Source organism: Nestor notabilis, unplaced genomic scaffold (genome assembly GCF_000696875.1).
Source record: "Nestor notabilis isolate BGI_N333 unplaced genomic scaffold, ASM69687v1 scaffold1635, whole genome shotgun sequence".
Lineage (NCBI taxonomy): Eukaryota > Metazoa > Chordata > Aves > Psittaciformes > Psittacidae > Nestor > Nestor notabilis.
In genome coordinates, this window is record NW_009929646.1 from 113,312 (window position 1) to 134,871 (window position 21,560).

Below are 21,560 nucleotides of genomic sequence, written 5' to 3' on the forward strand. Positions count from 1 at the left end.
AAAGCAGTTATTTGGAAGCTAGGGGATTATTTTTTTCCCTGTTTTAAGGAAGGCGGTGACTCAGCAGGTACATTTCTGACAGAGACACATTCCAGAGACATAATCACTGGAAGTTCCTACATACAGTGTATGTGATTCCCCCTCCTTGTTCTATGGTATGCTGTTGTGCCTTTTGTAATACACAATAGAATAAATAAATTAGAAAGAAGACAATGACAGTACAGGTTTTATTAGTGTACCTTTTAGGAACATTACGTGTTCTCTTTGCCTTCTCCAGGATGCAAACCAAGCTGTGCATTTTTAAACTATTGTTAAGATTGAGGATGTGGTTATGAGAAGACTTACAATTTATAGGATACTTAAGCATTAAGGATTGAGGCACAGAACATTTCCTGGGGATTAACGACTGACTGGGTGAGCCTCAGGCCATTAACCCCTGCCTGTCATTAATCTTCAGGAAATGCCCTGCAGTGAGGTCCTTATTGCTGGTATATGCTGAAGCAGAAAATGATAATAAGAAAGGTCCGTGGTTTATTTATTTTTATTTTACATAACACGGTTGCATTGGGGCTGTAGGAAATTAACATCTTTCTCTTCAGCTGGTGGTACGGCTTGAATCAATGCAGTTCATGCATCTCACTCTTTTGTGAAAGGTTATTGCCAGATTGCAGGGGTGTGAGCAGGGGCAGAATGGGGCCCACTGCTTGTGTTGCGCAATGTTTAATGCACTGAGTAAGTGGTGCTTCTCTGGTATAACTGCTGGCAGAATTTAGCCCTATATAGAAACCAGCTCAAAATGCTTGTTTTACAGCAGAGCAATTTATTCACAGTTCTAAGCATCTCGCAGCCTTTTTTTAACTCATTGAATAATCCTTTTAGGTTCCCCATAAAGCAGGTGAAATGCTTCTGCTGCAGTCCTAAGGCAGAACACAGGCTGCATAAATAGCATCTAAATTACTAGGAATACCAAATACACATACAGTAATACATACCTACAAAGGCAAATTCATACTGACAGGACTGCAGTGTGTGCTTATCAGCAGCAAAACATCTCGGGGAAAAAAAAAAGTGGCTTTATATTGAAACTGTATATACGTTTCTCTCTATATTTAAACACTTAAATGCTATTTTCTGCATGTTGTTAAACCCAGATGCAGGCTCCTTTTTAATGAGCCTGCCTGCTTAAACATTTATTAGCTTAGAGATGTATAGTTTTCCGAAAGCTGGCTGATTCTTTTTGCAGCATATCTTTGCAAAAAAAAAAAAGGCTTTTTTTTTTGTGTACATGGTCTCAGTCCTTGCAGCCTCCTAGAGAGTCTGTCAAGGCGCAACTTAAAAGCTCGTTCAGGCGACCATGACCCCCTGCTAGCAGATTGTCTGCCTAAAAGGTAAGGGAAAGCTAAAAAAGAAGTAGAAACTTAAAAGTAGCTTCTCAAAGGCTGCATAGATCTTTTTTTTTTTTTTTTTTTTTTTTTTTGTTAAACCTAAAGTGTTTAAAAGCTTTAATATTGATGGCCTGTCAACTTTGTCCTGATTCTTTGGCTTTCAGTTAAAAGGTTTTTGTTGTTGTAGCTTATGCAGTTGCTCTGTTGCTATGGAAACGTGACATCAAAATGACGTTTCTCTGTTTAAAAGCTTTTAACTAAATTCCTGCCTGTCAGATGTAGGCCCCATTTTGTGCACTCAAGCTTCAAGCTGTTGCAAAAAGGTTTCATATGTTCTGTTGTCATTCAAATTCTTTATCCACATATGCATGTCTTGCACTACAAAAAACCTAAACTAAAAACTCAATCTATATTAAGTGTCCTCTTTTAAAACCCTTTTAGGTCAGTCAGCAATGGCTGCAGCAGAAATTCCCAGTTACATTGTCTCTTCTCAGACTGAGAAACACAGGAGGGCCAGAAACTGGACTGATGCAGAAATGAGAGGTTTAATGCTGGTTTGGGAAGAATTTTTTGATGAGCTGAAACAAACTAAAAGGAATGCCAAAGTTTATGAGAAAATGGCTAACAAACTCTTTGAAATGACTGGAGAAATTCGCCACGGAGAGGAAATAAAGATAAAAATTACAAATATGACATTCCAGTACAGGTAAGCTTCAGTTAATTCTTTTTATTTTAAGAGATTTTAGCAGGGACAACGCAGTGATTTTTGCCTTTCAGAAAGAAGTCTCCTAGAGGAAATCTGTCGATAAAAGATTAAAGATTGTTCATATCGCTTTTAAAATTCTCTCTTGCCACTGCTGTTACGTCATTGTTAATTTTTTCCCCCATTTCATGTCAAACTCCGGGACAACTTTGTTTCTTTATAATCAGCTACCGTTGTAATGATGCAGAGGGATGGAAATGCATTTAGTGGGGAAAGAGCTTTATGTTTTTTTTCTCTTTGCTGAGGGGACTGGTTGTGTTAGCCTGGCAGCAGTTCCTTGCAGTGGAACTCCTGCAGTTTGAAGTGGCCAGTGAGAATCGGGAATGCAAGGCAAAGTTTAAAAAATCACTGCAAAGAAAATCATGTTTTTGGGGGGGCTGAAGCGCCTGGATTTTGGTTTTGTGAGTTGAAGGGTTACGCTTCACGGGGCCAAGAATAATTGAACGTCTTATTACTGAGTGACACATATTGCTATAATTATAAGCAGCAGCAGCAGCAGTGAAAGAACTATTATATCTGCAGAGAGAGAATCAATGTGCACCGTCAATACCGCTCCAAAGGAGTCGGGGGGGAGGGCGGAGGTGTCTACAAGGGGATGATAAAGAACAGGCAGTGTTAGTCAGGAGGGGAAGTTGGCTTTAGAAAACGTGAGGCAGTTGTGCATTTGTTGTTTGCAGGGGGGAAAAATAATTAGAACTTAACGGAAATATTTGCATATCTTCCCTCCTCCCTCCCCCCCCCCCCCCCTTTTTTTTTTTTTGGAATTCTTATCTCTGTGAGGCATAAACTGCCTCACACTGGAAATCCTGAGTGATGATTTTAGCTATGTGCTTGTAATGCAAGAAAATCAAATATGTGACTCTTTCATTTAATCTCTCCTCAAAGCTCGTATTAATAATAAAAAAGGTTATTACAGCAGGCAACCATGTTAAAACTGCTCGCTTTTCTGTAAGGCACCCTTGCTGTATTTAATGCAGAGACTACTCATCAAATAGAAAACTAGGGAAAATCCTGTAAACCCCTTAACTTTGAATGTCCTCCTTCTGCATTTGTATGATCCACAAGCATAATCTTTAACGTCATTTCCCATAATATTAAGCTTGACGTTTTGCAGCAAATGCCAGTGTCTCCGAAACGTTTCACTAACCCTGCTGTAATCCTTTACAATTTTCTTCACCCAGACTGTAGAGGAGAAAGCTGGAAGTAAGATGAATTTTTGCCCAGCATCACCCAGCAATTCAGTCTCGGGTGCAGATTTAGAAGTCGGGAGTTGCTGGCTACCAGGCCTTTGCTTAGTCTGCTAAACCTGCTGTCCTCCCTGCTGGGAAGTGTATCTCACAGCACCAAGATTTCACAGGTGTCTAGCAACACTGCATGATATTTAAGTGCTATAATTGCCAAGTGGAATAGGTTATTTCTGTCTGGCTTTGTTCTAAATTTTCAGCATTGTCATCAGTCAGACCGTCTCAGCTTTTCTAATTAATGTACTTTAAAGTTACATCGGAGGAAGGGAGGAAACAAAATCACTCGCATGCACTCTGTGTGCGTGTGGGAAACAGCACTTTTTGTTTTAAATCCTTCTTATGTTTCTGTGAACTTCTGAGGTTGCTTCTGTGGCATGTTGTCATGCTGCTTTTCTATTTTGCAGTGTATTGCAGCTCCCTGCATATTGATTCAGATGCTAATTTAGGAGAGTTAGGAAACTGCCGTGCACTGTCACGGTGCTGTTTCGTTTCGTACTCTTGAATATGAAATGCATCTTTCTTATTGTTTGTTCTTATCCAAAGCATGCCTGTACGCTTTGCTTCCAAGGCGAGGTGGGAGAAAGAACAGCAAAGGACAAAAGCTATGGCTTATAATTGCTCGTTTTCTGGGCACTTTTTATTGGTGTGTGAGGATAGGAAACGTTGTGATGAAACTGTAAATGATGTGAGTTACCACCGAGTGCTGACTTTGCTGTGAGGCAGCTGAGTTTTAATCCATGTTTTGGTGCCTGCAGGATACTTGTGGGAGATGCTTTACCTCACTGTATTTCTGGGCATCATTGCTGCACTGTGGCATAAACTGAAAAAGGAAGATCCTGACAGTGGGAAATGGTCTATTTGAGATACTTTGTAGTGATTACTTAGGACTAGTAAGCATGACATGTGAGAATGTAGTGCAAGTAGCAGCAATGAGGATTTTCTGCACCCGAGGGGTTATTTCTTCCCACCACTTCAGGGTCCTTTACTTTCTTGGGCAAGTCTTTACAGTGTTGCAAAGCTGCTGTGGTCTCTAATCTTACTTTAATAGCCCTCAATGAAATAAATTAGAATATTTAGTAAGATCATACTATTATTTAGCTATGTGCCACAATGTCATAAAGGAAAATAAAATTGCTGTCCTACAAATTGCTATATATATGTATATGCATGTATACATATATGTATATTTTTTCTATACAAGGAAAAGCAATAATTGAATATTTCTACTAGCCCATTCAGTGTTAAAAGTGTTATCACTAGCATGTCTTATCTTGGGACACCTCTTGAAACAGATGCTAATTATCTGAAGCATTAAAGGATCTAAAGTAGAAAGCAGTGAACACGTTTATAACGGTGCTTTCCAGTTTGAAGATCCCAGATCATTTTAAGATACAGCTCTATGAATTACTGTTTTGCTTATTTTGCTCAGGAAAAGCCATTACTCATTGTCCAGAAAGAGTCAAAGTCAGACAAACGTTCATAGGTGTAAGGGAGGAGCATTTCTTAGCTGGTAATTAATCAGTGCAGTTGCTGGAGCTAATGCATCTACATGCATGCTTATGGTGGGTCAGAGCTTAGTATGGGCTCACAGCCCAAGTGTTCACCCTGAGTCTGGGTAAGTTTGGATCCTATGTGGAATGTTGTGCTGCCAGATAAAGTCAGTTCAGGTGTAGTTTGGTGCATGTGAGTATCTGTCACAAAACAATTTTAGGGTGATCCCATTCCTCTACATCTGAGGTAAGAACATTACTCAGATGTTAAAATGCTATTATAGAAATCTATTTTATGGCATTATTTTCTCCTTGAATTCCTGTGTTTATTTCTGACTGCCCTGTATTTCAATGAGGTGACAAAGGAATGAGAAGATGTTTAGAAAACACAATTAGGCTGAGATGTGGAAAGCTTTCTTTGTTAAGAGAAATGGGAAGTTTGTGACTTGCTTGGAAAGTAGGTAAAGAAATATAAAGGAGTTCTGGAGGTGCATATAAATACACAGTACTATTTTGCAGAATATAGAGCAGGTATTTCTTTTGCTGTAATACAAGAAGTTATTTATTGGAATTGCAAGGCAAGAAGTTAGTCATATAAATGAAAATAATTAGTCATATGAATTTGTATAACACCACATAATAAGCACGTGGAACTCATTACCACTGAAAATCATTGACACCAAGAAAGTGGTAGGTTATTATTATTTTTACTTAGTAAAAGATCAGGTTTATTAAACAAAAATACAGACACTGTGCTCAGATTAGACAGTTATAAAAAGACCATGAGTTTCAGGATATTACTAGCTGTTGATGGAAAAGTAATCGGTGTCTTTATGGGCAAATGTGCCCCCAAAACCTGTCCATCAAAATGATTAAATTATTTAGCACTGACCTTTGTCAGAAGTGAGGCAGCGGGATGATGGGCTGACCTGGGAGCAATTTCTGCATTCCTCTGCGTTACTGTAGTCCAGGTGCACTTGGAGTAAACTATTGAGGGAAAAATATACCACGACCTGAAATAATTCTTACTGGAGTCTCAGTGTGTTAAAGAACCGCTTCATCCACTGTGGAAATGTGGCTGGGTGGAAAGTTCTGCACAGCATCATAGGTGGAAGGAAAACTTTTTTTTGTAGGTGTGTTTGAATAAAATTCTGCTTTTAGGAATTGCTGTGGTATCCAAAATACCTGCTGTGGGAAGGTCAGCCACCAGGATTTTAATGTCCAATTTTAAAGACATCTGTGCGGTGAGCTGCGTGAACCTCCCTATTTATCCGTCTTGGAAGGAGGAAGGGCCGAGTCACTTCCTGCTGGAATTCCAAGTTAAGCTTTCTGATGTGCTGGTCATCAAAAGTTTTGCTGAGATTAGCAAGCCAGCTCTTGCAGTTTAGCATTAGTTAAGAGTATGTGCTGAATTCTTGCTATTATGTAGGCTACTTGGGGCATTCAGCACATATGGAACTGTAATTAGTCCTTCTAAAAGAAGCTGTCCTGTCACCGCTAACATGCTGAACTCAGTGTATAACAGTGCACTGTATCTGTTGTATTTCCACTGACATAATGCACATGGGCTTATAAAAAGGAAAAGAGTTTGTAAAGCTTGCACAGGGGGCCACAGTTTTGATTGATTGCCTCTGATGTTTAAAAATAAGAACTCTGTGAATGTAAATTTATTACTTTCAAAACCATCACCCTCCCCAAAGCCTAGAAACCAGAATGCAGCTGTTGCTTTTTGATTTGAATCGCAGTCAATTAATGTTAATGATTGGTAAATTTGAATCAGTCTCATGATTTGAATAAAAGATTAGTCTAATCTTTTATTTTCATGTGTACATGATAGCAATTAAACATTGCTGCTTGTGTAATCCGTTGCTCTACTCTGACATTAAACAACTGAATATTTGACCTCTGTTACAGCAAGTGATAAAATGTAAGTGTAGCCAAATTACTGCAGAAAGTTGAATTTGAATATTTTATCTTCCTCTTTAATTTCAATAATTTATAGCAGATGCTCAACTTAGGTCTGTACTTTCATACATCTTTTTTTCCCTCACCATTGATTGGTTCACGAACAGTTGCTATTTATTATTTATTTTGAAAGCTTTTCTCAGAAACCCCAGGAGATGGATCTTGTATCCATTCCTTAAGGCAAGTAGTAATATCAAACACTGTAATAATAATAAAAGAGCAATACTGTTTTGAGCAAAGCCTAAAAAAACCCAGCAAGTTAGAGATTGCTTGCTTTTTACTGACTAAATAATGATGATTTAAAAGAATTCTTTAGAACATAATATTGTAATAATCTTATTTTAGAAGGTGGATTAATAGATACAGAATAAAGTCTGAAGAAAGGTCAATGGCAGCACAAATTACTTAACTGTTGTCTCAGTCCATTCAATGGAGCGTTTTGGCAGCAGGATCTCAAAGCCCATAAATTCATTCACTTCTCTGCAATAAGAAAAGCAACCACCTTTCAGATTACCTGGATTGAAATGTTTTTCATACTTCAGGTATTTGTCCACTGGAAACTCGACTTTGATCCTCGAGTTTTAGGAGGGAATTCTCAGTTGCTTCTGCACTCTACTGGTTTTTAATAGAGCCTCTTGAAACAGCAACAGGTCTAAACTCACTGTGGAATTATTTTGTGAGCTCTGCTGACTTTCTCAGTTACCCCTGTTTCTTACCTAATTTTTCTGCCTGGCTTGCTCACTCAGGCAGTGATTTCCCCAATTTCAAAGTGTTGAATGTTTGGCTCATCTTCCTTTCTCATTTCTGGACTATTGCATTCCAGCCTTACCATTGTCCTGGTCCTTTTTAAGGTTTTCATTTTTCATTAAAACAAACCAAACCACAGAGAAAAAAAAAACCAAACAAAACCCCCACCTTTACCTTGTGGATGCACAAGACCTGCTGTGATCAGTCATGGTAGTGACTGACTTAGAGCAGTAAAATCATCTTTGCTTTAGACTTCAGTTCTGCCAGGGTTATGCTTACCTCGATGCAGACAAAACCTCTCAACTGTCTCACAAGGTTTTCTGGACTTCTACAAGTTGTGGAAAACAATATTTAAAAAATCAGTGAATCCAAACCTTGATATTAATATTACAAAGTTAGCCATTTGCTTTGTTTTTACCAGAAGGCTAAACCATCACCCCTATTGTGGTGAATGTTCTTCCTCTTTTCCTCCACCTGCAGCATTCCTAATTCTTTTCCAAAGGACTGGCATTCCCTCCCCCTTATCTTCACATCTCTCCATCTATTTCATCCTTTTTTCTTTATGTGTGAGCCAGACACCATACAGGTAGATGGTTGCTTCTGGTGCTGCTTTTAAGCTAACAAAATTGTCTTGCCTACCTCCTGGTAGTGATCTCTTTTTTTTTAGCCCAGAGCTACGGTAAGCAGTCAGAAGTGGAAGAATTAGTATCCATTCAATGCATTCAGAGCCAGAAAAATACCTGGTTTTATATAGCTGCAATTCTACAGCTGTGTGGGCAGATAATAAATAACAACTCTTCCTTCAAAATCATGATAGTTTTGTAAAGAAATGGGATCTGGGTACGCAGCTGAGCTCAAACAGAAAAAACAAAGTACTGACTTGCTGAGGCAAAATACCTGCTCCGGAAAAGTTTTCATAGAAACACAGAATGGTTTGAGTTGGCAGGAACTTTTAAAGGTCACGTAGTCCAGCCCTCATGCCATGGGCTGGGACATCTTCAACCAGGTCAGGTTGCTCAGAGCCCTGTCCAACTTGACTTTGAAAGTTTCCAGGGACTGGGGCATCTACCACCAAATCATGGCATGGCTGAGATGTACCCACACATGCCTTTTTGCTGTCTTGCCCATGGAGAAGACCAGCCATGGTAAACGTATTGCAACGAGCAGCTGAGGATAGTAATGTTTTAAACCCCATTGCTTGGACATATTTGGGGTTTCAACATGGGCAAACAAATGTGGACTTGGCTAGTAGCTGATAGTGGTTTAATTGATATATTTTTCATGCAAATAGCCTCAATAATTGAACTAAAAATAATCAATATCACATCATGGTTGCTGTCAGCCCTGCATTTAGCTACTTTGTTTCTATTCTGGCCAGATATATGTGTATTTGTGCTAGATACTCTCTGACTATGAAGTCACAGCAGTAGGTTGCAAAACATGTATGAAATTAAAATTTTGAATGCATAGAGGGCATAAAAATCCGGATGGCTGAGGAGGCTTTGCTATGCAGGACTGTGATGTGCATTTCTAAGTAGCTGGAAAAGCTCACCAGACCTTGCAAGAACAAGGGAAAAAAGAATCCTTAAATGGCTTTAAAATCTAAGCAAATCTTTTTGCTTTTTTTCCTCACTGGTGGATTTCCCCTTTCCCTAGGCTAAGCGCTGTCTAAAAGGAAGAACTTGAAGTTCTCACTTTTAAGTTTGGCACCATTTTTATCATGTTTACATGTTATTTAATTCTATCCTTTGCAGGACCGGTGTGGGCAGGATGGATTCTGAGGATGAAAAACCTGACAGGCTTCAAGAAAAGGGGGTGGGCCAGGTGTCCAGGAATAGTTTTTATCCTTTTTTCTGCACATGGAAAGCTGTGAGAATTAGATTTGGTTCAGCTTTTTGTTAATGTAAATGAAATCTGGTTTATGAAAATGGAGAATTTGTCACTGGTCTTGCCTTTCCTGTCATGTTACCTTGCTGCATTTTGATTTAGAGCAGCAAGATCCCAGCTGGGAAAGGCAAATAAAAAGAAAATTTGGGACTCTAGCTGGGCACTGGAGTTTACTTGAGATGTGTAATTCATATGTATACCTCAGTATTATATTTCTCAGTAAAAATAAATAAAGAATTGAATACCAAGTGGGTTAGTGGTGAACTTTGGGTTAGGACTGATTAACAGATCTCGTAATAAGACGCATGTGAAAGACAGGTTCATGGCTGATACTCCTTTCACTGTCACTGTAAGGGTTTTGTGCATGCTGTTTATAATGCATTATTAGATGTTTTTGTTAGGGTTATTTCTGTAAATTAATGAGATTTTATACTTCTTCCTACACTGATCATTATCCTGTAACAGATGAACAGACATTCACCATCTCATGGTTGTTATTAGGATGTTTACCTAAGCAATCTGGAGCTTTTAGGCAATATTAGGAAAAGGATATGGATTATATTTATAGTCACTTGTATTCATCATGGAAAATAAATATTTATTCTTGAAAGCATGGAAGGACAGGGTTGCCCATCGTTTGGATAAGGCTGTGATGTGCTGCCTACTCTAGTTGTCAGGGACTGCTGTCAGATTGATTAGCCTGGCACTCTGTAAGAGGAAGAAAAATTACTCTACTACCAACAGTATGGTTTCCATTAGAAGCTGTAATGATCTTTATTTGTATTGAATTTCATTGGGGGTTTACATGCAACTTTTAATCACAGGGCAAAGCTCGGAAAAGAAACTGAAAGGCATCATTGGAGATTAAAAAAAAAAGCGTCTGATTTTGTTCTCATGAAAAGTATTCAGATCGACTCCTAAATGTGAGCAGAACAAATGTTTTGAGACAGAAGATCTGTATGAAAAGTCCTTTTATAAGAATACAAGCTTTAATGTTGTATGCCTTTTCTTACAGGAAATTAAAATGCATGACTGACAGTGAAACTGTTGCACCTGACTGGCCTTACTACAAAACCATCGATAGGATCTTATCCAAAGTGACAGACCACAGTGATGTGAAAATGCATGAAAACCAGCAACCAGGTCCTTCCACGTCACAGACGGAGGCCTCGCAGTCTCCATCAGCCAAGTCTACACCTCTGTATTTGCCATATAACCAGTTTACATATGAAGGAAGGGAAGAGTGCTTTGAAGATGAACACTCGGAGAGCTCATCAAGCTTACTTTCTTACAAGCTGAGGTAGCTCCTCTTTTCCCCCCTTTCTTGTGTTTCACAGAATGAACCAGGTCTGCTGTGTAAAGGGGACACCCTAGCGCATTTTTCTTTAACAGGTGCTGTATCTTTTCTGTAAATCACAAATGAGATCTGTTCCCCAGTCTCAGCCACTTCACTGAATTGAGGCATTTTCTTTATTCCTTTATGAAAGACCGGAAGAGAGTAGGACGACCGGGCAAAAAGTTGTATAATATTGCCAAAACTCAGCATGCATGTCACAGCTCATGTGAGGTAGAGCGTTTGTAATAGGAGTATAGCCATGTTCAAGAGAGCCCTGCACTGTGAGCAGAGATATAACATAAAGCTTAGATGATTTTTGGCATGCTCTAGTTCTGCTTTTGGTATGAGTATGAAATTTCTCTGGCTTCACCTATTACTAAAATAGTGAAAAGTTGCCAAGTAAATATTTCTGTGGACACTGAAGTGCTACTCATGCAGTTTGAAAGTGCATTGGAACACTTTATGTACAATTGAGAATGTCACTCTTTCAAAGTAAATGCTAGTTTGAGAATGCAAACATGTGCTCCCTTTTTGTTGATAAGATTGGAGTTCTCTGGAAGGCAGCGTTTTAACAAAAGGCAGGGTTGTACGCTTGATACAATTTTTAGACTTTGCTGGTCTCATTTTTCACCCAGAGTGGTGTGAAATAAGAGCTCATTACAGTTTTCTGGCAGGAAAAACAGTTGGTCCTGGAGATCCTTATCGTGAGCCTGTGAGGCTTTTACTATAACAGTGAAATTATCTGTCAGTCATGCAACTGAGAAGGTGTTGAGCTGGAAGAAGAACCAACCTAACAAGTTTGGATTATTGATTCCAGGCTTACGCTTGGATGCATAAAACTAGGGTAAATTCATTCAATCACTCAACCACATAGCCCTTGAATAGCTGATTATTATTTAAAACTTATTTTTTTGGCAACTGAATATATATTAGGGTTTATAATTCTTGAACTGTAGCAACCTTTTTGTTCACAAGCAACAACTGGTTTTCGTCCTACTTCAAAGGCAAGCAGTAGATACCACTTGAGAGAGCAGTATAACATTTCAGGTGAGCATTGTGATCAGATTAAAAATTAGAAGGCACTTGTGATATTAACGGGGTGAGTATCTGAGAGGAGGAAAAGTGGTATTCCAGTAGGGGGGTTTGAAAAGCTTGTACAGCTTTGACCTGTTTAATTTAGCCACCTGAATGAGAGAAGAGTAGGGAACTCTTTCTTGGCCAGAAGGAAATACAGCACTTGCTAATGGTATCAGCTGGGTTAAAATCAGTTAGAGCTACTATGGTAAGATGTGGAAGATAGTTCTTTTAGAGTTTCTAATGGAAAATTATGAACTGAGAAGCAATTTTCAGCTTAAGCAATTAGTGTGTCATCCTGTATTTGAAAAACACTTTGAAATAGTCAACAGGAGAGAAAAGAACTGCCATACAAACTCTGGGTCTATCTTGGCATTTTTGTAAACGCCCTTGACCCGAAACGGTACGCAGTTGATCTGACAGATTCAGAAGAGGAACTAAAGACAATACTGGGATTTGAAATTAGAAGAATGTTTCAGGTTCTTAATTTCTCTCTCAATTTTTGTACTTTACAGCTATGCAAAGCACTTATATTGAAACATATTTTGAAAAATACACACATACAGCTGTATGTGAAATCCAGAGGCATTTTACAGCTGTATGTTCTAAAATTGTATATTCCTTATTTTTCTATGCCACAGACTGCACAGTTCAGTCAAGTGTGCAAAGTAAGTTTATGCTATGGGATTTTATCTTCAGTAATAAAAATCATAATGTTATGGCAACAGTAAGTCAAGAAAACCTCAATCAATACTTCTTTTTAAGTCAACTTTTAAATGTCTAAAAACTTTAGCGTTATTCATTTAAAATCTCAAACACAGCAGTTGACTGTCAGCTTCCTATTTGTCACAGTATCATTGAACATAGCAGGAGGCTACTTGGCTATATAACTTATGACTTAAAATTATTGAATTTAATTTATGATAAAGAAATATGTCAAGATTTATACTTCAGTCAATACGTACATACCCTCAAGATGAAAATAGTTGAGACTACGTTTCTTTGCATTTTATTTTGAATTCTTTGAGTTTGGGACAGAATTGTGCTAGTTAGTGGTAATACAAGTATTGTGGGATAAAATTAATTTTTATTTTTGCTGCAATTTGCAGATGAAGAAAACATTTGGAATCCCCGTTTCCCTTTAATGGGGTGCCTGCTATTTGTTTAGTATTGTTCTACTGCAGCTCTCGGGCTTCAACAAAGCTTGTATTGTACTGCAGTGTCCATACAGCAGCTGACAATAATAGAATCATTCTATTATTGTCAGACAATAGAATGCAATGTGTTGGAGTCTTGTACTGCAGCTTAAACTTTTAAAATCAAAATTCCTGACACCACTGTAAATGACTTTTTATCTAAATGAAAACTGTTTTTTCACCCTGTGGACTAATTTATAGTCTCTATTTTCATTGTTAAAGTAATGACAGAATGTAATTACACAGACTGTGAGTGTGGTTCAGACTTCATCTCTTCTGCCATTTCTATTGTACTGAAGCTGGGGGTGAAAGAGTTACTTTTAAAGAATGATAGACGATAATAAAATCCCCATGTCATCTAGTCTGACTTCTCGTTAAATACCATCCATGTATTTAAATTCAGTTATTCCGTTGTGGAGCCCAGAAATGTTATGGAGGGAGTTCTGTGGCACACTTCCCTTCAGCAGAGGACTGTTACATGTCTCTATTGTCCTCCATTTCTTTGTTTCTGTGATTCATTTCACTCTTGCAAATTTTTTACTAGATATACAGCCTAGAACTGATCTATTCAGAAGATGGAGAATTCACTCTACAGGAATCAGTTCAGTGATTAATCCTTTGCTTGAACCAGTGTCTTGTTTCTAATGTGAATATAGTGAATTAAACTTTCAGATGTTACTTCTCTTTCTTTTCACTATATTAGAGACCCTTTCAGTATTTTTCACTTTTTGCCCCAAGGTAGTTGTGTGCCATGATCATACCATCTTTGCTATTCTTTAATTTTTAAAGGTCGATTGAATAATTGAAAAGTAGATCAATGTAGATTGAATAATTTGGTACAGAAGTTTTACCCACAGAGAAACAGTAAGAATTGGTAACATAAATTAACCAAGATAGGAATTGCCTAATGGAAGCACATTAAAACTTGGTGAGGATTCTAATTCAGGAAATAAGAGTTTTGGCAAAGCCTTTAATCTTTCTAAAATGACGCCATGGCTGTTTAAAATCTGAATGGGCAGCATCTACAAAGAAGTTTGAGCTTTAGGCTATGTGCATTATGTCATGCATCCTAACTCATTATGCGGAGTTATCATAGCAAGATGCTTTGCCCAGGCTCCAAGCCATTTTTGTGGTTCTTTTATAAACTTGACTTCAAGGATGAGCCTCATTAATTCCTGGATGCATTTGGCTGTATTTGAATGAGCCTAGTTTACCAGGCTCAGATCCAGGTTGCCTGATCTTGAGTCCTCAACCTCTGAAGATCTTTGTGCTTACTGTTTGCTTATTTCCAAATAATTGTTAACTATTTTCCATAAAGATATGGATTATGGAGGTCTAGTCAGATTTGTACGTTAGCTAGAAAAGCAGAAACAAGCCAGAAACAGCTGTTAGCTGTTGAAAGCCATAGATTCCAGAAACTGATGGAACTGGAGACCCATTTTGCCATGAAGTAGTCAGAAAGGAAGAATTGCTTTTATGGTTTTGTGGAGGTGATATATTTTGGTAGACAGATTACTCTTTGTATTCAACTCCTGCTTCATTGATTATTCACACACACTCCTGAAATGAGCCGTATCGGGTGAGCGTAGGCAATCTATCAAGGAACTTCTAATTGAACAGTGAATTAAATTGATCTTAGGTAGACAGCAAATTCACTTGAGACTTGCCTAATATCTTGCTTAGTTACATCTGGAGGTTTTGCTTTGTTCCCCTTGGTCTCCAGTACACACTGTCATTTGCACTCAGCATCCTAGATGAGAGGTAATGTTTTCTTTTCCTTGGTTCATTTCCTTCTTTTGAACCTTGTATTGTCTGTTTTAGAGCATTGTGTCGAACGCTGCAAAGTTCTGCTTGGAAGACGGTCCCAATGACAGAGCTCTTCCACACTTTGTTTGTGCAGTCAGGGGAATACCTGTGCCAATTCTCTTGGAGGCTCCTTGCCATAGACTCTGGAGGCCCAAGAGTAACAGTGTTTTGTATCTGAGGTCCTGGATTTCGTAGACCCCCCTTTCCCTCTTTCCTCCAGATCTCAAAGGCAGAGTGGAGATGCTGCTTTGGCAGAGGCTGTGGCTGCTGGCAAAATCTGTTGCACTCCTATTGTCCCAGAGGTGTTGGCTGCACAGAAATGCAATATGGAGAATCAGCAACAGGAAACAATAGGTGTTTGCTACAGCAAATACTGATCTTTTCTTATGCTCATGCCTATAGATTGCCAAACTAGGCATACTTGTAGCTGAAACTCTTTGAGGATACTGGTGCTGGTGGGTTACTCAGTGCTGAGCTCATATTCCTATTTCTGCTTTCCTCTCGACTTTCCATTGTAAAAATTTGTTGACACTGGAGTGTTGTCTCTGGCGTGCTACCCAGGAGACCTAGAACTTCTCAAGAAAGATGGCTCAGTATCTGAGGAAACACTTCAGTATTGAAGTAACTCCTTCAGGCATCATTGGACATTTTACATTGTTTCATGGTGCTGAGGGTTCTTTATTCATAAATTAGATTCTTTAGATCCTTCTTTTGTAGACCCCTTCTCAAGAGCTCTCCTTCAAGAGCTATTCTGCAAAGAGAGGATTGTAAATTCCGAGTCTATGGACTTGTGAGCAATCATAAAACTCTCTCATTACTAGTCACTGTGGCTGGAGAGAAAAGGAGATGGAGAACACCACCAAAGCTAGGGATATCTGAAATTTCTTTTCAGTAGAGACTAATTACTGAGTTGTGTTTGTTAATTGTAAAGAAACACAGAGAGTACTTAAGGAGACCTTGAAGAATCCTTGTGCCGTGGCTTTTGGGGGGATTTATCTGTGCTGAAACCTGATTTGAGCAAGCACTTGTCATTGAGCGCTTTTTACCTACTAGCACACTGCAGATATTGCTGATACTGTTCCCCAGTTAGCTGCCATCACCACCAGACATTTTGCCTTTCTTTCCTCTCTGTAGCTGTGCCAGACAGTTATTGCATTGGATGTATAGTTATATATCTTACAGGTTTTTGATGAACCAAATTTGTTCAACTGAAAAGCAGCTGAAATCCTGCACAGACCCTAGGAAAACACTTCAAAGATTTTATTTTCCCTTCTCTTAAAAAAAAAAAAGGCTCATTTTAGATCTTTCCATCCAAATCACTCAATCTCCTTTTTTAATTTCTTTCTTTTTCATCTTGTTTGAAATGAAAACCCACATGGCAGCCACAATTGCCAAGAAAGTGCCACAATACTCAGTGCAGCTCAGTACCACTGACATGCCCCAGATTTTCTCTCTCATTCCTTATTAAGGACGGTTCTCACCAGGGCTTACTTTGACAAGACACAAGCCCTCTTGTGGCTCTAGGAGCCAGTTCTTACATATTTCAAGCAGGAGGTCTTACCATAGCTACTTTCTAGTACTTCATAGAGATCGATAGAGATCGATTGTGTTTTCAATATTTAAATCCTATGGGAAGGCAGGTTTAAATTCAAAAGGTGACTTTGGCTAAAATAATACCATCATTTCAGAAAGATTCTTGTTCAGCCTATCAGAAAGCATGCATTCTTTGTGAGAGTGCAGTGATGTGAACCTTGGAATAGCAGATTCAGTGTTGTCCATAGACTGCTGCAGACCTTTTTGACTTGCTTGACCTCTTTGAGAACCACATTTCAAATTATTCCGGCCCTTAGAGTTAATGGGGTCAAACAGAATTTGCTGTCAGCCAAGACCCACTCTTGCAGGATTGTCTGGCTGTGATAATCTCAGTGATCAGCTGCAAGTTTGACTCACAGTTTGAGCAGAGCAGCGTGTCTTTGTTTTATGCACATTTATTTGATGCTCAGAATCAAACATGATATATAGAATCTACAAAAGTGAGTTTATTTTGTATACCTTCCAAAGTTTTGTTTAGTGTAAAGATGATGACTTCTTGTTTCCCTTAGCATCATTATAGCAGTGTGATGCTATATTCACTCTTTGAATTGTACAAGTAAACTTAAATTCTTGGATAACCTGAAAGCCGGTGGTCTTTGCTCACTATGTTAGTGTAAATTTACAAAGAAGATTGATGTTTTTTCTTGGCTGTGCATAAGGGGACAGCACATTCAAATGACTAAACAGTACTCACAGTTTTCCTCAAGAGCAATTCTATTTTTTTTCCTCTAAGATTTCAATAGCATTTAATTTAATCCACTTGTTTCTTTTCATAGACCTCCCCCCTTTTTGGGTAATTGCACTCCTGAATGTCAAGGGGCTTGTGTCTTTTTGTTATATTTGCATTAAGTCTTTCAGGTGCTTAGGATTGTTTATTTCTCTTCCTGAGAGATCTGAATGTCACAGTCATTGTTGCACAAAGCCTGTCAAGTAGGATAAGAATGTGAATGAAATTATGATACAAATCTGCCACAGCTCAGTGACCTCCCTCCCCTTCTTCACATTAATAAAAACACATTCTTCAAGAGTTCAAGTTATCCTTATTCAAGGATGTCTTGAAATCTGCAAGGTGTTGACATGGCATACTACTCACAACTGTGCCATCTCATTACTGCATTTTGCCTAGAAAGGATACTGCATTTGGCAGAACATGACTGAAATTGCTCTTTGCGTGAAGGGACTTAAAAGGCCAATCATCAGATAACTATGATGCTGGGGAACCAGTCTGGAGTTAGATAAAGTGTGAATGAACACGTGGACTATTGCTTTAGGTTAGGAAAGAAGTTATCTGGCTGTAACTGGAGGTTACACTTCCGCTTTCACTTGTTCCTAGGGCAAAGAAACCAACACCCACCTCACTACAACCTCTTTTCAGGTAGTTGTAGATACTGATAAGGTCGTGTCCCTCCCCCACCCCCCGCCTCCTTTTCTCCAGGCTAAATAACCTCAGTTCCCTCAGCTGCTTCTCATAAGACTTGTGTTCCAGACTCTTCATGAGCTTCTTTGTTCTTCTCTGGACCTGCTCCAGCACCTCAATGTCTTTCTTGTAGTGAGAGGCCCAGAACTGAACACAGTATTCAAGGTGTGGCCTCCTCAGTGCCAAGTACAGGGAGATGGTCACTGCCTTGGCCCTGCTGGCTATGCTGTTTCTGATACAGGCCAGGATGCTGTCAGCCACCTTGGCTGCCTAGGCACCAGCTGCTCAAGTTTGGCAGCCTTTAGTCAGCATCCCCAGGGCCTTTTCCACTGAGCAGCTTTCCAGCCACTCTTCCCTAAGCCTGTAGCACTACATGAGGTTGTTGTGGCCCAGATGCAGGACCTGGACCTGAACCTTGTTGGACCTCGCACAAAAACAGCCTCAGCCCATTGATCCCGCTTGTCCAGATCCCTCTGCAGAGCCTTCCTACCCTCCAGCGGATCAACATTCCTGCCCAACTTGGTATCATCTACAGACTTACTGAAGGGGCACTCAATCCCCTCATCTAGATAATTTGTAGAGATATTAAATAGAACTGGCCTCAATGCTGACCCTTGGGGAACACCACTTGTGACCAGTTGGCCACCACCTGGATTTAGTTCCATCCACCACCACTCTTTGGGTTTAGCCAGGTTTTTACCCAGCAAGAGTACACCTGTCCAAGCCATGAGCAGCCAGTGGGAAATGGTGGCAAAGGCTTAGTTGAAGTCAGGTAGACAACATCCACAGACCCTCATCCACTAAGAAAAGAGGGAATCCTTTAAGCCTTATCTTGCTATATTTTTATGTTGTTTAAAATGTTTTGTGATGAAATATATAAATAAGTGTTCAGTGCAAGGGCTAGTTCTAAGACTAGTATTCTGTACTGGGACCAGCCTTACTTATTGTCCTGGGTTCAGCTACAGCAGTCATTTTTTCTCCTTCTTAGTAGCTGGTGTCGTGCTGTGGTTTTGACTTTCAGTCTGGGAACAACGCTGATAACACCGATGTTTTTAGTTGTTGCTAAGTAATGTTTACTCTGACCAAGGACTTTCTCAGTCTCATGCTCTGCCAGAGAGGAGGGGAAGCCAGGAGGAAGCAGAGGCAGGACACCTGACCCAAACTGGCCAAAGGGGTATTCCATACCACAGCACGTCATGCCCAGTATATAAACTGGGGAGAGTTACCCGGAAGGCCCAGATCGCTGCTCGGGTCGGGCTGGGTATCGGTCGGCGGGTGGTGAGCGGTTGTGTCCTCTCCCCTTGTTATTCCTCTTATCATTATTATTGGTAGCAGTAGTGGTTTGTATTATACCTTAGTTACTGGAGAGCTGTTATCTCAACCTGTGGGAGTTACATTCCTCCGATTCTCCTCCCCATCCCTCCGGGAGCGAGCGAGGAGAGTGAGCGAGCGGCTGCGTGGTTCCAAGTTGCCGGCTGGGCTTGAACCACGACACTTATGCAATGTGTTAAAAAACAAGCTGTAACTTATACCACACATAACAGTGCAGCACTTTCTCTGTATGGGATGGTTGTTGCAGCTCTAAATTTGTAGTTTTAATGGCCAAATAAGCAAAATTTGGCCTCTCTCAATATACAAATTCAACGTGTAAGGAATATCAAGATTTAAAAAAACACCTTCTCCCCCCCAAATGATGCCTTGTTTTAAAGTCTTATAAAAACGGATGAAATTTAAAAACTGTGTTTTTTTCCTTGGTGGGTTGTTTTTTCGGTTGGTTTTTTTTTTTTTATTTTTTTTTCCCCAGCCTGTAAGACTATGCAAGTAAGCCAGCCATTCGCACTAAATGCTTATATTCTGGCACAAACTTGAGAGAGGATTTACTGGAGAACACAGAGGGGTTTAAAAATAGGACTAGGTTTTAGCTTGGCCAAGAATGTAGTGTAGAATTTTTTGGTTCTAACATAGTTGGGTTTTTTTATATATAAATGAATTTAATTAACAAATATTCACATTTCAGAGCTGAAGAAAGACCAGTTAAGAAAAGAAAAATGCAAAGCTGCAGTTTCCAAAAGAAGAAGCTAAAATTAATGGAGGCCATGTTGGAAGAACAGAAGAAGTTGAGTAGAGCTATGGAAGAAACCTGTAGAGAAGTGCGCAGGATTCTGGATCAGCAAAACATCATTCAAGTTCAAAGCTTACAGTTACAGGAGAGAATGATGAATCTACTGGAAAAAATGATCTCCAAATCTAATGTGTAGTCTCCTTTGTGAATGCCTCTGAGATTACTATTGATATAACAGATATCCCTTTACTGCACACCATATGTGTGTCTGTTGCCCTCTTCCCAGGTTTTCCATGGAAATTAAAACCCTAGTGTAATCTTAGTTAAGCAAAGAGAACAGATAATACAGAGTGAGAGCTATCCAGTATGATAAAATTAGTGCAATATATGCGTAAGTTGAATTATTTTTATACAGAAAGGTTAAAGGATGAATAGCTCTGGGAACTTCAGTACTATTTATGCCTAGGTCAGGTATTGTTTTACAAACAGTGGTGTTGTACATTGCTTCACATCAAGGACTATAGTTTGACATGTAGGAGAATGAAATACTACATTTCTAAACATGGTAATTGCATCTTGACTTTGCTGATGATTAAACCCTGTTTTGAAACACATTGTGATTGTACAAGTGACCTGTGGCTCTTGTGAAGAGCTAGATGGGGCCATGAGATACATGATTTTAAACTCCCTGCCTGATATGAATAGTACTCTAAAGTATTAGGTTAAAAATAGTCTATTCAAATACCCTTTTGATATAAAAAGAAACCCCCCAAACCACCTTACTATATACTGAATACTAAAATGTATAGAAGATACTTGAAATTGCTTTTGATATTAAATGTTTAATTTTTTTCATTAACTGGAATCTGTTGACTTAAAGAACAACCAGCAATGAAAATTCTCATTTAATCTCTATCACAAAAGAAAAATATTGTACTGTGTGTAAATACATAAATATATATAATCTATCAAATGAAATAAAGAAAAAGAAGAAACTTATTTATTATCGCTGGGCAGATATGCTTTGGGACAGTGAAAAGTACTAGGAGAGGTAACCATAGTCGAAGGCTTTTAATTCTTATTTGCAGTGTAAATATCTCCTATACCGATACCCAAAATATAGAGATGGAAGTAATGAAGATCATTCAACACCCCTATAGTGGTATTTGCTCATGGCACAGCTTCGGTGTACAGTTCAATGTTCTAAGGTGTGGTCTGCAAAGCAGATCAACATTGATATACCACAAGAGGGAGCCGGAGGAATAAAGGATTGTATTTAAATTGCTGAAGTCCCAGCAAGTGTTCGGTTCTTCAATGAAATATGACATTGAAATAACCTTTAATATAAATACAGAAATTCGTTGGCTGAATTTCCTGTATACCATTTGTTTTTGCGTTTTCCTTGAAAATCTTATTTCTGCTGCTTTCACTGTATTTCAAGACTGAAGATTAGATTCAGGTATAGGAAGTATAGAATTAATGTTAGTACTACGAGCTCAGGCCATTTTCCATTCTCACTATTAAATAATAACCCCTCTTGAAACTTTGTTTTTGAAGGTGTATGCATTTTCCTATATAATTTAATGTGTTGTTCC

At 39.0% G+C, this 21,560-nt stretch overlaps 1 protein-coding gene across 1 annotated transcript; it reads left to right on the forward strand.

Annotated features, from left to right (window-relative positions):
• The first annotated feature begins 1,354 nt into the window (after positions 1-1,354).
• MSANTD1 (Myb/SANT-like DNA-binding domain containing 1) lies at positions 1,355-20,961 on the forward strand. The gene is given in 4 exon segments (XM_010015068.1): positions 1,355-1,388; positions 1,827-2,091; positions 10,497-10,781; positions 19,921-20,961. Coding segments are annotated over 4 exon segments (825 nt in total). The 3' UTR covers positions 20,162-20,961.
• Positions 20,962-21,560: the final 599 nt, after the last annotated feature.